The sequence below is a fragment of the Leucopleurus acutus genome (assembly GCF_964270905.1).
Source record: "Leucopleurus acutus genome assembly, chromosome: 5".
Taxonomy (NCBI): Eukaryota; Metazoa; Chordata; class Mammalia; order Artiodactyla; family Delphinidae; genus Leucopleurus; species Leucopleurus acutus.
The window spans coordinates 55,488,224-55,507,769 of record NC_139147.1 but is presented as its reverse complement, the minus strand read 5'-3'; the positions used below and the strand labels follow the sequence as shown (position 1 = coordinate 55,507,769).

Genomic DNA, 19,546 nt, shown 5'->3' with positions numbered 1-19,546 from the left:
GGCTGATTAGGGCTCTCTTACTCCCTCAGGCTAGTTAGAGGGAGGAGTATGGTAGTCATAATTGGAATGCGGGGCATGCCTGCAGTGGCAGAGACCAGCATGATGTTGCAACAGCCTGAGGTGCACCATGTGTTCTTCCAGGGAAGGTGGCCCTAGATCATGGGATCCTGGCAGTGGCGGGCTGCACAGGCTTCTGGAGGGGTGTGGGTAGTGACCTGTGCTTGCACACAGGATTCTTGGTGGCAGTGGCGGCAGTAATAGAGGTCTTTGCCTGCCTCTGGGGTCCAAGATGTTAGCCATTTGTCATGCCTGTCTCTGGAGTTCACCTAGGTGGTGCTCTGCCATCTGTGGGCACATGAAGCAGGAAGCCCCTCTCCTCACACACCCTAAAACAATGGTCTCTTGACTCTCCATCAGGTCCAGACTTTTTCTCGGACTCCCTCCTGGCTAGCTGTAGTGCACTAGCCCCCTTCAGGCTGTCTTCATGCAGCCAACCCCAGTCCACTCCGTAGGGTCTGACCTCTGAAGCTCAAGCCTCAGCTCCCAGCCCTCACCTGCCCCAGTGGGTGAGCAGACAACCATCTCAATCTGGTGAGTGCCAGTTGGCACTGATCCTCTGTGTGGGAACCTCTCTGCTTTGCCCTCTGCACCCCTGTTGCTGTGCTGTCTTCTGTGGCTCCAAAGCTTCCCACCCCCATCCATACCAGTGAAGGGACTTCCTAGTGTGTGGAAACTTTTCCTCCTTCACAGCTCCCTCTCAGAAGTTCAGGTCCTGTTCCTATTCTTTTATCTCTGTGTTTTCTTTTTTCTTTTGCCCTACCCAGATATGTGGGGATTTTCTTGCCTTTTGGGAAGTCTGAGGTCTTCTGCCAGCATTCAGTAGGCGTTCTGTAGGAGTTGTTCCACATGTAGATGTATTTTTTTTTTGTTTTGCGGTACGCGGGCCTCTCACTGTTGCGGCCTCTCCCGTTGCGGAGCACAGGCTCCGGACGCGCAGGCTCAGCGGCCATGGCTCACGGGCCCAGCCGCTCCGTGGCATGTGGGATCTTCCCGGACCGGGGCACGAACCCGCGTCCCCTGCATTGGCAGGCGGACTCTCAACCACTGCGCCACCAGGGAAGCCCTAGATGTATTTTTGATGTATTTGTGGGGAGGAAGGTGATCTCCACGTCTTATTCCTCTGCTCTCTTCAAGGTCTGCCTATGTTTCTTTTTTGCAGAGGTGTATGTTAGCCATTCTGTACTTCCTATGTATTCTAGACAGCTCTGGCTTGATATTTCACCAAGCTGAAAATGACTTCTGGTTTGGGAACTTGACACACCATTGAGATCAAATTGAAATCGTTTTCCAGCATTACATCCCTGTACAGACTTTTCTGAGCAAGGTCCAACAGTTGGCACTCCTCCCTGCCAAAGTCTACAGTTACATCCTTGAAAGACACTGATCCCTGACTGTTCTTCACGGACATCAGAGACACCTCTTCACTCAGCCCCTGGAAGCTCCCTGTGCTCACCAGCCCCTTACCCACGCTCTTTCAAGACAGTGGCCATCTAATCACAGCCATAAATGTTAAAATAAAATATTGAGCTGACGTTGAACCATACTCAGCAGGACAAGTAGCTAAGCTATTTCTTGGTAGTGAGTTATAGGTGTTTGGCAGCTTCTTGCCTTTTAAGACATTCGCCACCACATGCCTGCATGACATGCTATGATTATAGAAGAGGACTTGCTCTGTGTAAAACTAATGAGCCCATAGGAGGACTGAAATCAAACCTTCGTCTCTTTAATATTGTGTTCTCAGGGACTGAGTTACTACCCCAGCCTCTACTGTAATGGAATCAGTGAAGCAAGCTAATATATTATTATTCAACAGTAAAAGAAAAGAAACCCTCATCCTCCATCCTCTCCCTCCCTCCCCAACTCTCCCTCTTGCTCATGCACTCTCTCTATTTCTCTCTCTCTCTTCTTCCATCTCCTGGAGACAAAGCAAGAAAGCACACTGTAAGGCTTTTCTTTTCTTAGGAATTGTACTGACTTTATAGAGACAATTGTCATGGCTAAGAATAGAGATGTATATGCTGTTGATGACAATTGCAAAAGATGGCAAAAATTCTTGCAGTGTTAACACGCTATACAAAATTTAGTTCTAGCTCTAATGCTAACTAACTCTTGGACTTTGGTCAAATACTCCATCTCTCTGAGCACCCATGAAGAAGTTAAATTCTTCTGTGTGTCTTAGTCGTGGGGTGATTGGCATCTAAAGGGGATAATTCTTTGTGTATGAGCATGTCCACACATTGTAGGAGGCTTTGCATTCCTGCTCCAAGGTGCTAAATACCAGTAATACTCTCAGTCACTATAACAATGGAAAAATGCCCACCCTGTTTCCAAATGCCCCCCACCCTTAGGGGGAGGCACCATCCCGAGTTGAGAGACACTATACGTGATTATCAGGAAGTAAGGTGCTTCAGGCCTAGTATTTTATGACTCCAGGAGAGTTCTGACTGTGCTGATCAGAAATAAGTTATTTTACTTTAAAAAGATTAATAATGATCAAACAATAATAATAATAAGTAGCCATTGAATGTTCACTATGGGTGCTATGCTATGTGCTTTGTATGGATAGCTTATTTAATCTAACAGCAAGCCTGCAAAATTGATCTTATTTACATTTCCATTTTATAGTTAAAGACAGTGAACCTTAGAACGATTAACTGCTCAAGGCAACATGGGTAATAAATACTGGATTGAGGGTGAGGAAGTGATAAAAGTGGAAAAGGGATGGGAAAGGGGGAACTAATATTTATTGGATGCTAAGTGTCAAATGTTGTGCTATGTATATTTACATCCACTGTCTCATTGAACCTCTCCCAACAACCATGAGACAAGAATATTTTAATATTGTTATTTTACAGATGAGAAAGTGAGGGATCAAGGTGGTTAAAAATATGGCTTTTTGACTCCACTTCTTTTCAGTTTTGTTTTTTTCTGTCATATACTCTCGAACCCCAAGTAATCAAAGTCTTCTGTGAGGGTATTTTGAAAAGAGCTCAGACATAGGTCCATTTAGTCCCTGAAAAGTGGGCATGTAGATTTTCCTGCCTCTGTCATCCTTCATTGGACAGAAAGTGATGAAAATGATTAATTGGTGAGCAGTATATTGGATTATCAGTTTTATTAATTGATTCAGCACACATCATACCATCCATTTCTTCCTCTGCTACAACTTCAGGCTTTCTTCCTGTTTCTTTGCTACTCCCCACCCATGGTCAGTTTCTCTCCCACTCCTACTTCTCAAGTATTTAGGGAATTAAAAGGGAGTGAGCAAGTTAGTCATGTTCTTTTTAACTTTCAAAGTGACTGCTATAGACAGAGAGTGATTCCTCGGTGCTCTGGAGGATAAAAATCATTCCTGGTGCTTTATTTGTGCGGGTGTGCTCTTGACGCCAATAATAAAAAACTGTGATGCCATCGGCTTATGGATTACTGTGGAAATGACTCAAGATAACTGATCAGGGAGTGAGTGACTCATAACTAAATCACTACCAGACACAAACTGGCTCCTGCTTTGTTCACTCTCCTGGGCAGCTAAAGGATGGATGCAATAGTCCTATTTTAAATGTTAAGTCGTTGGAGCACATTCTGCTTCCAGGCTTGGAGACTGTCCAGCTGAAAGTCACTCCTACTTGGAGTCTATCAGAAACCTGCTACTACAGCAGTGCCTTTGCATCACGGCAACAGGATCTACATCTGTACAGCAGCAGCAGGCACAGAGGTTGGAGCTCTCCCTAGCAGGTTATGAGAGAGCTTTTGCCACACACCTCCAGGGAGGGGAAATACAGCCTGAGTTTTATAATAGGAGAATCTGAGTCAGAATGATGCACTAAATTGCCATTCTCCCTGCACAGAGTTGAGAACGGCCCTGGGAATTAATATAATAAAGAAGGTGGAAGCTGAGGCTGGAAAGAATCTTTAAGAGCATAATTCAGGTGAAGAGACTGCAGCCCAGGGAGGTTAGGTCACTTGCCAAAGGTTATACAATTTATTAGCAACAGCAGCAGAAGGACGAGGGCTGGGGATTAGAGATTTCTAACATACTCTACCAGTATTTTTCAAACTTTATGGTGTGTAGGAGTCAGAGGGGATTGTGTTAGAGTAAAAATTCTGGTTTATAGGTCTGGGATGGGGGGAGACCCTCAAGATGGTGGAGGATTAAGATGTGGAGATCACCTTCCTCTCCAAAATTACATCAGAAATACATCTACATGTGGAACAACTCCTACAGAACACCTAATGAACACTGCAGAAGACATCAGACTTTCCAAAAGCCATGTGGCTGACAGGGTCTTGGTTCCCCAGCTGGGTGTCAGGCATGTGCCTCTGAGGTGGGAGAGCTGAGTTCAGGACATTGGTCCACCAGAGACCTCTCAGCTCCATGTAATATCAAATGGCAAAAGCTCTCCCAGAGATCTCCATCTCAACACTAAGACCTAGCTCCACTCAACAACCAGCAAGCTACAGTCCTGGACACCCTATGCAAAACAACGAGAAAGACAGGAACACAACCCCACCCCTTAGGAGAGAGGCTGCCTAAAATCATAATAAGGTCACAGCCACCCTGAAACACACAGACAGATGTGGTGCTGCCCACCAGAAAGACAAAATCTAGCCTAATCCACCAGAAGACAGGCACGAGTCCCCTCGAAGCCTACACAACCCACTGAACAAACCTTAGCCACTGGGGGCAGACACCAAAAACAACTGGAACTATGAAACTGCAGCCTGTGAAAAGGAGACTGCAAACACAATAAGTTAAGCAAAATGAGAAGACAGAGAAACACACAAGAGTTAAAGGAGCAAGGTAAAAACCCACCAGACCAAACAAATGAAGAGGAAATAGGCAGTCTACCTGAAAAAGAATTCAGAGTAGTGATAGTAAAGATGATCCAAAATCTTGGAAATAGAATGGAGAAAAAACAAGACACATTTAACAAGGACTTAGAAGAACTAAAGAGCAAACAAACAATGATGAACATTATTGAATAAATGAAGTTAAAAATTCTCTAGAAAGAATCAATAGCAGAATAACCGAGGCAGAAGAATGGATAAGTGACCAGGAAGATAAAATAGTGGAAATGATTACTGTAGAGCAGAATAAAGAAAAGGGAATGAAAAGAATTGAGGACAGTCTTGGACACCACTGCGACAACATTAAACACACCAACATTCGAATTATAGGAGTCCCAGAAGAAGAAGGGAAAAAGAAATGTACTGAGAAAATGTTTGAAGAGATTATAGTTGAAAACTTCCCTAATATGGGAAAGGAAATAGTCAATCAAGTCCAGGAAGTGCAGAGAGTCCCATACAGGAGAAATCCAAGGAGAAACATGTCGAGACACATATTAATCAAACTACTGAAAATTAAATACAAAGAAAAAATATTAAAAGCAGCAAGGGAAAAACAACAAATAACATACAAGGGAATCCCCATAAGGTTAACAGCTGATCTTAGAGCAGAAACTCTGCAAACCAAAAGGGAGTGGCAAGACATATTTAAAGTGATGAAAGGGAAAAACCTATAACCAAGATTACTCTACACAGCAAGGATCTCATTCAGATTTGATGGAGAAATTAAAACCTTTACAGACAAGCAAAAGCTAAGAGAATTCAGCACCACCAAAGCAGCTTTACAACAAATTCTAAAAGAACTTCTCTAGGCAGGAAACACAAGAGAAAGAAAAGACCTACAATAACAAATTCAAAACAATTAAGAAAATGGTAATAGGAACATACATATCGATAATTACCTTAAATGTAAATAGATTAAATGCTCCCACCAAAAGACATAGACTAGCTGAATGGATACAAAAACAAGATGCGTACATAGGCTGTCTGCACGAGACCCAATTCAGACCTAGAGACACATACAGACCAAAAGTGAGGGGATGGAAAAAGATATTCCATGCAAATGGAAATCAAAAGAAAGCTGGAGTAGCAATTCTCATATCAGACAAAATAGACTTTAACACAAAGACTATTACAAGAGACAAAGAAGAGCACTAAATAATGATCAAGGGACCAATTGGAGAAGAAGATATAACAATTGTAAATATTTATAAACCCAAAATAGGAGCACCTCAATACATAAGGCAAATGCTAACAGCCAAAAAAGGGGAAAACAACAGTAACACAATCATAGTAGGGGACCTTAACACCCCCCCTTTCACCATAGGACAGATCATCCAAAATGAAAATAAATAAGGAAACACAAGCTTTAAATGACACATTAAACAAGATGGACTTAATTGATATTTATAGGACATTCCATCTAAAAACAACAGAATACACTCTCTTCTCAAGTGCTCATGGAACATTCTCCAGGATAGACCATATCTTGGGTCACAAATCAAGCCTTGGTAAACTTAAGAAAATTGAAATTATATCAAGTATCTTTTTCGACTACAACACTATGAGACCAGATATCAATTACAGGAAAAAAATCGGTAAAAAATACAAACACATGGAAGCTAAACAATACACTACTTAATATCCAAGGGATCACTGAAGAAATCAAAGAGGAAATAAAAAAATACCTAAAAACAAATGACAATGAAACCGTGTCGATCCAAAACCTGTGGGATGCAGCAAATGCAGTTCTAAGAGGGAAGTTTATTGCAATGCAGTCCTACCTTAAGCAACATGAGGCATCTTAAATAAACAACCTAAACTTACCCCTAAAGCAATTAGAGAAAGAAGAACAAAAAAAAAGTTAGCACAAGGAAAGAAATCATAAAGATCAGATCAGAAATAAATGAAAAAGAAAAGAAGAAAACAATAGCAAATATCAATAAAACTAAAAGCTGTTTCTTTGAGAAGATAAACAAAATTGATAAAACATTAGCCAGACTCATCAAGAAAAAAAGGGAGAAGACTCAAATCACTAGAGTGAGAAATGAAAAACGAGAAGCATTAACTGACACTGCAGAAATACAAAGGATCATGAGACATTACTACAAGCAACTCTATGCCAATAAAATGGACAACCTGCAGAAATGGAAAAATTCATAGAAAAGCACAACATTCAAGATTGAACCAGGAAAAAATAGAAAATATAAACACACCAATCACAAGGACTGAAATTGAGACTGTGATTAAAAATCTTCCAACAAACAAAAGCCCAGAGCCACGTGGCTTCACAGGCGAATTCTATCAAACATTTAGAGAAGAGCTAACACCTATCCTTCTCAAACTCTTCCAAAGTATAGCAGAGGGAGGAACAACCCCCAAACTCATTCTACAAGGCCACCATCACCCTGATAACAAAACCAGACAAAGATGTCACAAAGAAAGAGAACTACAGGCCAATATCACTGATGAACACAGATGCAAAAATCCTCAACAAAATACTAGCAAACAGAATCCAACAGCACATTAAAAGGATCATACACCATGATCAAGTGCGGTTTATCCCAGGAATGCAAGGATTCTTCAATATATGCAAATCAATCGTGTGATAAACCACATTAAAAAATTGAAGAATAAAAACCATATGATCATCTCAATAGATGCAGAAAAAGCCTTCAACAATCTTCAACACCCATTTATGATAAAAATCCTCCAGAAAGTCAGCAAAGAGGGAACTTAACTTACCTCAACATAATAAATGCCATATGTGACAAACCCACAGCCAACATCATTCACAATGGTGAAAAACTGAAACCATTTCCTCTAAGATCAGCAACAAGACAAGGTTGTCCATTCTCACCTCTATCATTCAACATTGTTTTGGAAGCTTTAGCCACAGCAATCAGAGAAGAAAAAGAAATAAAAGGAATCCAAATTGGAAAAGAAGAAGTAAAGCTGTCACTGCTTGCAGATGACATGATACTATACATAGAGAATCCTAAAGATGCTACCAGAAAACTACTAGAGCTAATCAATGAATTTGGTAAAGTAGCAGGATACAAAATTAATGCACAGAAATTCTTGCATTCCTATACACTAATGTTGAAAAATCTGAAAGAGAAATTAAGGAAACACTCCCATTTACCATTGCAAAAGAAAGAATAAAATACCTAGGAATAAACCTACCTAAGGAGAAAAAGACCTGTATGCAGAAAACATTAAGACACTGATGAAAGAAATTAAAGATGACACAAACAGATGGAGATGTATACCATGTTCTTGGATTGGGAGAATCAACATTGTGAAAATGACTATACTACCCAAAGCAAACTACAGAGTCAAGCAATTCCTGTCAAACTACCAATGGCATTTTTCACAGAACTATACATACAAAAAAATTTCACAGTTTGTATGGAAACACAAAAGACCCTGAATAGCCAAAGCAATCTTGAGAAAGAAAAACAGACCTGGAGGAATCAGGCTCCCTGACTTCAGACTATAATACAAAGCTATAGTAATCAGGACAATATGGTACTGGCACAAAAACACAAATATAGATCAATGGAACAGAATGGAAAGTGCAGAGATAAACCCAAGCATATATGGTCACCTTATTTTTGATAAAGGAGGCAAGAATATACAATAGAGAAAAGAGAGCCTCTTCAGTAAATGGTGCTGGGAAAACTGGACAGCTACATGTAAAAGAATGAAATTAGAACACTCCCTAACACCATACACAAAAATAAACTCAAAATTGATTAAAGACCTAAATTTAAGGCCAGACACTATAAAACTTTTAGAGAAAAACATAGGCAGAACACTCTATGACATAAATCACAGCAAGATCCTTTTTGACTCACCTCCTAGAGAAATGAAAATAAAAACAAAAATAAACAAATGGGACCTAATGAAACTTAAAAGCTTTTGCACAGCAAAGGAAACCACAAACAAGACAAAAAGACAACCATCAGAATGAGAGAAAATATTTAGAAATGAAGCAACTGACAAAGGACTAATCTCCAAAATATACAAGCAGCTCATGTGGCTCAATATCAAAAAACAAACAACCCAATCCAAAAATGGGCAGAAGACCTAAATAGACATTTCTCCAAAGAAGATATACAGATTGCCAACAAACACATGAAAGTATGCTCAACATCACTAATCATTAGAGAAAGGCAAATCAAAACTGCAATGGGATATCACCTTACACCAGTCAGAATGGCCATCATCAAAATATCTGCAAACAATAAATGCTGGATAGGGTGTGGAGAAAAGGGAACCCTCTTGCACTGCTGGTGGGAATGTAAATTGATACAGCCACTATGGAGAACAGTATGGAGGTTCCTTTAAAAACTACAAATAGAACAACCATACGACCCAGCAATCCTACTACTGGGCATATACCCTGAGAAAAGCATAATTCAAAAAGAGTCATGTACCAAAATGTTCATTGCAGCTCTATTTGCAATAGCCCGGAGTTGGAAACAACCTAAGTGTCCATCATTGGATGAATGGATAAAGAAGATGTGGCACATATATACAATGGAATATTACTCAGCCATAAAAGGAAATGAAATTGAGCTATTTGTAATGAGGTGGATAGACCTAGAGTCTGTCATACAGAGTGAAGTAAGTCAGAAAGAAAAAGACAAATACCGTATGCTAACACATATATATGGAATTTAAGGAAAAAAAATGTCATGAAGAACCTAGGGGTAGGGCAGGAATAAAGACGCAGACCTCCTAGAGAAGGGACTTGAGGTTATGGGGAGGGGGAAGGGTGAGCTGTGACAGGGCGAGGGAGAGTCATGGACATGTACACACTAACAAACGTAGTAAGGTAGATAGCTAGTGGGAAGCAGCCGCATGGCACAGGGATATTGGCTCGGTGCTTTGTGACAGCCTGGAGGGGTGGGATAGGGAGGGTGGGAGGGAGGGAGACGCAAGAGGGAAGACATATGGGAACATATGTTTATGTATGACTGATTCACTTTGTTATAAAGCAGAAACTAACACATCATTGTAAAGCAATTATACCCCAATAAAGATGTTTAAAAAAAGAAGATGTGACACATATATACAATGGAATATTACTCAGCCATAAAAAGAAACGAAATTGAGTTATTTGTAGTGAGGTGGATGGATGTAGAGTCTGTCATACAGAGTGAATTAAGTCAGAAAGAGAAAAACAAACATATATATGGAATCTAAAAAAAAAAAAATTGTTCTGAAGACCCTAGGGGCAGGACAAAAATAAAGACGCAGATGTAGAGAATGGACTTGAGGACACAGGGAGGGGGAAGGGTAAGTTGGGACGAAGTGAGAGTGGCTTGGACTTACATATACTACCAAATGTAAAATAGATAGGAAGCAGCTGCATAGCACAGGGAGGTCAGCTCGGTGCTTTGTAACCTCCTAGAGGGATGGGATAGGGAGGGTGGGAGGGAGATGCAAGAGGGAGGAGAATTGGGGATATATGTATAGGTATAGCTGATTCACTTTGTTATAAAGTAGAAACTAACACACTATTGTAAAGCAATTATACTCCATAAAGGTGTGAAAGAAATAAATAAAAAGAAAAATAAAAAACTTAGGTCTGGGATGAGATGCCAAGTGTTGGCATCGTTAACAATCTCAGGTGATGCTGATGCTGTAGGTCTTAGGACCACACTTTGAACAGCAAGGCTTTAGACCATGTTGCCACACTACTCCAGGATATTTGGTCCTTTAGTGATAGGAACATGAATCTCTTACAGGAGTGTTGGGTAGGGAGACCCCAGGCTAGCTCAACTCTGTTCCCAACCTCTCTTCCACTTTTCACCTCTCTCCCTCCCTTCTTGTTTTCCTCCCTTCCTTGCTTCTTTCTTCCTTTCCTCTTATATTCAGCATAAAGCTAGAACCACAGAATGTGGATAAATATGCTGGTTTTACTAGAAAGTGGTTGCTGATAGAGAATGCCCAGGATCAAAATGAGCACTGCTCTCAGATGAAGAAATACTTTCAATGTGATTTCCAGGTGACCTATGACGTTGGTGCCTTATCTAAGTCAATTTATGAGAGGATGTTTAAGTGGCTGGTGGCACGTATCAACAGGGCCCTGGATACCAAGCTGTCAAGGCACTTTTTCACTGGCATTCTCTTTTTTTTAAACCTGTTTTTCTTTTCTTTTCTTTTCTTTTCTATTTTTAACATCTTTATTGGAGTATAATTGCTTTAAAATGGTGTGTTAGTTTCTGCTTTATAACAAAGTGAATCAGCTATACATATACATATATTCCCACATCTCCTCCCTCTTACGTCTCCCTCCCACCCTCTCTATCCCACCCCTCTAGGTGGTCACAAAGCACTGAGCTGATCTCCCTGTCCTATGTGGCTGCTTCCCACTAGCTGTTGGTTTTACATTTGGTAGTGTATATATGTCCATGCCACTCTCTCACTTTGTCCCAGCTTACCCTTCCCCTCCCCATGTCCTCAAGTCCATTCTCTAGTAGGTCTGCATCTTTATTTCCATCCTGCCCCTAGGTTCTTCATGATCATTTTTTTTAATATATTCCGTATATATATGGAATATATATATATATATATATATATATATATATATATATACGTTTTTCTCTTTCTGACTTAATTCACTCTGTATGACAGACTCTAGGTCCACCCACTTCACTACAAATAACTCAATTTCATTTCTTTTTATGGCTGAGTAATATTCCATTGCATATATGTTCACATCTTCTTTATCTATTCATCTGTTGATAGACACTTAGGTTGCTTCCATGTCATGCCTATTGTAATGCCTAAGGAGGCATTGTCTCCTTAGGCAGGTTTATTCCTAGGTACTTTATTCTTTTTGTTGCAGTGGTAAATGGGAGTGTTTCCTTAATTTCTCTTTCAGATTTTTCATCATTAATATATAGGAATGCAAGAGACTTTTGTGCATTAATTTTATATCCTGCTACTTTACCAAATTCATTTATTAGCTCTAGTAGTTTTGTGGTAGCATCTTTAGGATTCTGTATTTATAGTGTCATGTCATCTGCAAACAGTGACAGCTTTACTTCTTCTTTTCTGATTTAGATTCCTTTTGTTTCTTTTTCTTCTCTGATTGCTGTGGCTAAAACTTCCAAAACAATGTTGAATAATAGTGGTGAGAATGGACAACCTTGTCTTGTTGCTGATCTTAGAGGAAATGGTTTCAGTTTTTCACCATTGAGAATAATGTTGGCTGTGGGTTTGTCACATATGGCATTTATTATGTTGAGCTAAGTCAAGTTCCCTCTTTGCCTACTTTCTGGAGGATTTTTATCATAAATGGGTGTTGAAGTTTGTTGAAGGCTTTTTCTGCATCTATTGAGATGATCATATGGTTTTTATTCTTCAATTTTTAATGTGGTTTATCACACTGATTGGTTTGCATATATTGAAGAATCCTTGCATTCCTGGGATAAACCACACTTGATCGTGGTGTATGATCCTTTTAATGTGCTGTTGGATTCTGTTTGCTAGTATTTTGTTGAGGATTTTTGCATCTGTGTTCATCAGTGATATTGGTCTGTAGTTTTCTTGTTTGTGACATCTTTGTCTGGTTTTGTTATCAGGGTGATGGTGGCCTTGTAGAATGAGTTTGGGGTTTGTTCCTCCCTCTGCTATATTTTGGAAGAGTTTGAGAAGGATAGGTGTTAGCTCTTCTCTAAATGTTTGGTAGAATTTGCCTGTGAAGCCATCTGGTCCTGGGTTTTTATCTGTTGGAAGATTTTTAATCACAGTCTCAATTTCAGTCCTTGTGATTGGTGTGTTTATAGTTTCTATTTCTTCCTTGTTCAGTCTCAGAAGGTTGTGCTTTTCTAAGGATTTGTCCATTTCTTTTAGGTCGTCCATTTTTTTGGCATAGAGTTGCTTGTAGTAATGTCTCATGATCCTTTGTATTTCTGCAGTGTCAGTTGTTACTTCTCTTTTTTATTTCTAATTCTGGTGATTTGAGCCTTCTCCCTTTTTTTCTTGAGGAATCTGACCAACGGTTTATCAATATTATCTTCACAAAAAACCAGCTTTTAGTTTTACTGATCTTTGCCATTGTTTCCATCGTTTCTCTTTCAGTTATTTCTGATCTGATCTTTATGACTTCCTTCCTTCTGCCAACTTTGGGGTTTTTTGGTTCCTCTTTCTCTGGTTGCTTTAGGTGTAAGTTTAGGTTGTTTATTTGAGATTCCTCCTGTTTCTTAAGGTAGGACTCTATTGCCATAAACTTCCCTCTTAGAACTGCCTTTGCTGCATCCCACAGGTTTTGGATTGTTGTGGTTTCATTGTCATTTGTTTATAGGTATTTTTCTATTTCCTCTTTGATTTCTTCAGTGATCTCTTGGTTATTAAGTAGTATATTGTTTAGCCTCCATGTGTTTGTATTTTTTACAGATTTTTTCCTGTAATTGATATCTGGTTTCATAGTGTTGTGGTCAGAAAAGATACTTGATATGATTTCAATTTTCTTAAATTTACCAGGGCTTGATTTCTGACCCAAGATATGATCTATCCTGGAGAATGTTCCATGAGCACTTGAGAAGAAAGTGTATTCTGTTGTTTTTGGATGGAATGTCCTATAAATATCAGTTAAGTCCATGTAGTCTAATGTGTCATTTAAAGCTTGTGTTTCCTTATTTATTTTCATTTTGGATGATCTGTCCATTGGTGAAAGTGGGGTGTAAAGTCCCCTATTATTATTGTGTTACTGTCAGTTTCCCCTTTTTTGGCTGTTAGCATTTGCCTTATATATTGTGGTGCTCCTTTTTTGGGTTCATAAATATTTACAATTGTTATATCTTCTTCTCCAATTGGTCCCTTGATCATTATTTAGTGCTCTTCTTTGTCTCTTGTAATAGTCTTTGTGTTAAAGTCTATTTTGTCTGATATGAGAATTGCTACTCCAGCTTTCTTTTGATTTCCATTTGCATGGAATATCTTTTTCCATCCCCTCACTTTTAGTTTGTATGTGTCCCTAGGTCTGACATGGGTCTCGTGTAGACAGCCTATGTATGGGCCTTGTTTTTGTATCCATTCAGCCAGTCTATGTCTTTTGGTAGGAGCATTTAATCCATTTACATTTAAGGTAATTATTGATATGTATGTTCCTATTACCATTTTCTTAATTGTTTTGAGTTTGTTATTGTAGTCTTTTCCTTCTCTTGTGTTTCCTGCCTAGAGAAGTTCTTTTAGAATTTGTTGTAAAGCTGCTTTGGTGGTGCTGAATTCTCTTAGCTTTTGCTTGTCTGTAAAGGTTTTAATTTCTCTGTCAAATCTGAATGAGATCATTGCTGGGTAGAGTAATCTTGGTTGTAGTTTTTTTCCCTTTCATCATTTTAAATATGTCCTGCCCCTGCCTTCTGGCCTGCAGAGTTTCTGCTCTAAGATCAGCTGTTAACCTTATGGGGATTCCTTGTATGGTATTTGTTGTTTGTCCCTTCCTGCTTTTAATATTTTTTCTTTGTATTTAATTTTTGATAGTTTGATTAATATGTGTCTTGGCTTGTTTCTCCTTGGTTTTATCCTGTATGGGACATTCTGTGCTTCCTGGACTTGATTAATTATTTCCTTTCCCATGTTAAGGAAGCTTTCAACTATAATCTCTTCAAATATTTTCTCAGTCCCTTTCTTTTTCTCTTCTTCTTCTGGGACCCCTATAATTCGAATACTGGTGCATTTTATGTTGTCCCAGAGGTCTGTGAGACTGTCCTCTATTATCTTCATTGTTTTTTCTTCATTCTGCTCTGCAGCAGTTATTTCCACTATTTTGTCTTCCAGGTCACTTATCCATTCTTCTGCCTCAGTTTTTCTGCTACTGATTCCTTCTAGAGAAGTTTTAATTTCATTTATTGTGTTGTTCATCATTGTTTGTTTGCTCTTTCGTTCTTCTAGGTCCTTGTTAAAAGTTTCTTGTATTTTCTCCATTCTATTTCCAAGATTTTGGATTATCTCCACTATCATTACTCTGAATTCTTTTTCAGGTAGACTGCCTATTTCCTCTTCATTTGTTCGGTCTGGTGGGTTTTTACCTAGCTCCTTCATCTGCTTTGTGTTTCTTTGTATTCACACTTTGCTTCACTTACTGTGTTTGGGGTCTACTTTTCGCAGGCTGAAGGTTTGTAGTTCCCATTGTTTTTGGTGTCTGCCCCCAGTGGCTAAGGTTGGTTCAGTGGATTATGTAGGCTTCCTGGTGGAGGGGTCTAGTGCCTCTGCTCTGGTAGATGAGACTGGATCTTGTCTTTCTGGTTGGCAGGTCTGCATCTGGTGGTGTGTTTTGGGGTGTCTGTGACCTTAATATTATTTTAGGGAGGCTCTCTGCTAATGGGTGGCTTGTGTTCCTGTCTTGCTAATTGTTTTTCATAGGATGTCCAGCACTGTAGCTTGCTGTTCATTGAGTGGAGCTGGGTCTTGATGTTGAAAATGAGATCTGTGGGAGATTTTTGCCATTTGATATTACGTGGAGCTGGGAGGTCTCTGGTGGACGAATGTCCTGAACTTGACTCTCCCACCTCAGAGGCACAAATCTGACACCTAGCCAGAGCACCAAGATGCTGTCATCCACACAGCTCAGAATAAAAGGGAGAAAACAGAAGGAAAGAATGAGAAAAATAAAACAAAGTTATTAAAATAAAAAATAATTATTAAATATAAAAAAATTTAAAAAGTAATAAAAAAGAAGAAAGAAAGAAGAGAGCAACCAAAGCAAAAAACAAATCCACCAATAACAAGCGCTAAAAACTATACTAAAAAAAAAAAAGAAAAATTTGATGGACAGAACCCTAGGACACATGGTAAAAGCAAAGCTATACAGACAAAATCACACACAGAAGCATACACATACACACTCACAAAAAGAGAAAAAGGGAAAAATATATATATATATCGTTGCTCCCAAAGTCCACCTCCTGGGTTGATTCGTTGTCTATTCAGGTATTCCACAGATGCAGGGTGCATCAAGTTGATTGTGGAGATTTAATCTGCTGCTCCTGAGGCTGCTGGGAGAAATTTCCCTCTTCTTTGTTCACACAGCTCCCGGGGTTCAGCTTTGGATTTGGACCCACCTCTGTGGTAGGTCGCTGAAGGCGTCTGTTCTTCGCTCAGACAGGACGGGGTTAAAGGAGCCGCTGATGCGGGGGCTCTGGCTCATTCAGGGCAGGGGGAGGGAGGGGCACGGAGTGCGGGGCGAGCCTGCGGCGGCAGAGGCCGGCGTGACGTTTGCACAAGCCTGAGGTTCCCCGTGCGTTCTCCCGGGGAAGTTGTCCCTGGATCACGGAACTCTGGCAGTGGCAGGCTGCACAGGCTCCCGTCTCTGGGGTCCGTGCTGATAGCCGCGGCTCGCACCCGTCTCTGGAGCTCGTTTAGGAGGTGCTCTGAATCCCCTCTCTTTGCGCACCAGGAAACAAGGAGGGAAGAAAAAGTCTCTTGCCTCTTCGGCACCTCCAGACTTTCCCGGACTCCCTCCTGGCTAGCTGTGGCGCACTAGCCCCCTTCAGGCTGTGTTCACGCAGCCAACCCCAGTCCTATCCCGGTGCTCCTACCGAAGCCCGAGCCTCAGCTCGCAGCCCCTGCCCGCCCCGGCGGGTGAGCAGACAAGCCTCTTGGGCTGGTGAGTGCTGGTTGGCACCGATCCTCTGTGCAGGAATCTCTCCGCTTTGCCCTCCGCACCCCTGTTGCTGCGCTCTCCTCCGTGGCTCTGAAGCTTCACCCCCGCCACCCCATGTCCCCACCAGTGAAGGGGCTTCTTAGTGTGTGGAAACCTTTCCTCCTTCACAGTTCCCTCCCACTGGTGCAGGTCCCGTCCCTATTCTTTTGTCTCTGTTTTCCCTTTTTTCTTTTGCCCTACCCAGATACGTGGGGAGTTTCTTGCCTTTTGGGAGGTCTGAGGTCTTCTGCCAGCGTTCAGTAGGTGTTCTGTAGGAGTTGTTCCACGTGTAGATGTATTTCTGATGTATTTGTGGGGAGGAAGGTGATCTCCATGTCTTACTTGTTCGCCGTCTTGAAGCTAATCTTCATTGGCATTCTTGACATCGTTGGTTTTGAGATGCTTAATGTAAGTATATTTAGTAAGAATGAAGTCAATGTATATTTACAAGGAGATTAGACTATGTGAATTGAATTTCAGAAAATTTAGTCAAAGCATGGTGAGATTCATTCTGTGCAAACCTGAAGAGTTACTTTGGTTGGAAAAAGCTATTATTAATAGTAACAAATAACAATAACTATTATTATAATTAATAGTGCTAAGAAATTAATTCAGCCTTAAATAGAGGTAAATAAAGACATCTTTCATGATTTTGAATTGTAGTATCATTAAGTGTTATTTGACTGTCATAATCTTTAGTTTGCAGGTATAGATGAAGGAGGTAAGAATTTAATTGTGCTATTTTTACTTATTGGGTCTATTTGCCAACATATGATAGTGGTTATGGTTTTCTCTTTACATTTTTGCAAGTGGACCTCAATTTTATTTCATTTTTTTATTGAGTTATATTTGACAACTAAAAAATGTATATATTTAAGTAGCACAACTTAATGATTTGGTGCACATATACACTGTGAAATAATCACCACAATCAAGTTAATTAACCATCACCTTCAATAATAACCATTTTCTCAATTTTATTTTTATCTCTTCTTCCTACCTAATCACAGCCTTGAAGTATAACAGCCTTGAAGAAATTTGCATTAATTTTACCTTTGAAAATTTACAACAGTTCTTCAGTCAGCACATGCTGGTTTTGAAGCAAGAGGAAAAGAGGAGAGAAGGCATTGACTGGGTGTCCATTGAGTTTGTCCTGGACTTGCAAGCCTGCAAAGATCTCATTGAGAAGGTGATGCGTGTTTTTCTCCTCATCCATCTTCGTTTAAGGAGACTTGTCCCTGCCTGCCATGTTGATCCATGTCAGGACCCAGGCTCTGTGAAGAGGATGGGAAATAGGGCAGGAGAGCGCTGCACATTTTCTCTTAATGTTCTTTTTTGTGCAGCACCGTGGCATCGTAACTAAACTCTCACGTCAGTTACCTACTCCATCATCTCTAACTCACACTGTCGCTACACATTTGCTGCTTACGCATGACCTCCACTGTTAATAGGTGAGGAAGCTTGTTGAGATGAAAAAGGGTCCTGTTCTTGACTGGAAAAACACAGAGCTGAAAAGATGAACCCTGTAGGGCCTGGCTGATTAACATGAGGTACATGAGTAGATCCAGAGCAGCTTAACGAAATTTGGCAAATTAGCATGCAAACAAACCATTGCCATAAATCCTCAAGGCCTCTACCTTGAAGGATGTAGTTTGTTCATTTAATTGGACAAGTACCAGTTAGTTTAAGTAATTTATGACAATACTTCATGGCTTATTAATAAATTAGCTGCAGTGTATGGTTTCTGAATTCGATGATGTTCCTCTACTTTGAACTATTTCCATGTGTTCTGGAAAAGATAAACCAGATTTTCTGGGGAAATTCAGTATGGTTTTTCCTGTGGCTTTGTCCAAGGGAGCAACCATGGTGGGGTGTGAACAGCTACATGCCCTTGTGTCTTGCTATAGCCATGGATTGCAGTGAATTCTGGACACAGGTCTAGGAAGCTATGCTATGCTGTCACATCTGATTCTCAGCAACCCTGTCAGGAAGCGGCAAGGGTGACTGACCTTTCACTGTCCTTTGTGGGGTCCAGATTGTATCAATCACTGTCCCACCCATTTTATATGTTAGACTTAGATGAAACTAAATCTTCCTTGATAGTAGCCATTATTCCTAACAGGAGTGGACATCACATTGATTTTTCTTGTTTTATAACCAGTGAACTTCCTGGGGGGAGGACAGGCTGATTAAAAAAATAATGATAATGAACCAGCTTGTGAGCTGATTAAAAATAATGATAATAATGACCTAACCATGATCTGGTAAATATTTGGTGGCATTATTAAAGCTATAGTTTCCTAATTAGAAATGAAACAATAGAACTGGAGCCCCTTCTAGGGGCAGATTTAACTTTGGGCAATTGTCACCTATAATATCTACTTACTCTGATTATGACAAGATACTGTGTTCAGGCAGGAAGGTGGGATGCAGACATTATTCAGATCCTAATAGCCCTGTGAATGCTACTGATTTGTAGTTGATCTGAAGCCTGTTATCTTATTTATGACAAGGTTATTCTAAATAAGACACTAGCAACCTAGATGTAATTTCCTGTTGTACTTTCTACTGATATGATAAAATGAGAAAAAAGAAACAAAACTGAGCAGATGATAGAAGGAAAAGATAAGTCTTTGGTTTCCTGTGAATGATTTCAAAGGTGTTCAGGTCAGGCAAATGCAGAATACCAAAATGTTTCTTGAAACGATTCTATATTTTGAAAAGATCATTGTGTTTGCTCAGGTACGTGAAGGAAATTTGTAGGAAATATTAATGATCAAACTCACTCCTTGAAACAGAACGCATCATGGGAAGTTTTCAAAGGAACTAAAATACATCAGTACATGTAATATGTCTTATAGAATGCATCTGTGTGTGTGTATATCAGGAAAAGAGAGATTTTCATACATGTAAGTTTTGTGTTTTTACATGTACAGAAAAGTTTATATCAAACTAAAAAAAAGTATTTTCATACCAACT

The 19,546-nt window shown here is 40.0% G+C and overlaps 1 protein-coding gene across 1 annotated transcript in view; it reads left to right on the top strand.

Moving 5' to 3' along the window:
- Positions 1-19,546, top strand: part of MYH15 (myosin heavy chain 15) — a gene marked incomplete at both ends in the record, with an annotated part of 180,194 nt that overhangs the window by 55,549 nt on the left and 105,099 nt on the right. The window contains 3 exon segments of the mRNA XM_082839245.1: positions 10,925-11,026; positions 16,928-16,975; positions 17,586-17,756. Coding sequence (XP_082695371.1) covers positions 10,925-11,026; positions 16,928-16,975; positions 17,586-17,756 — 321 coding nt within the window.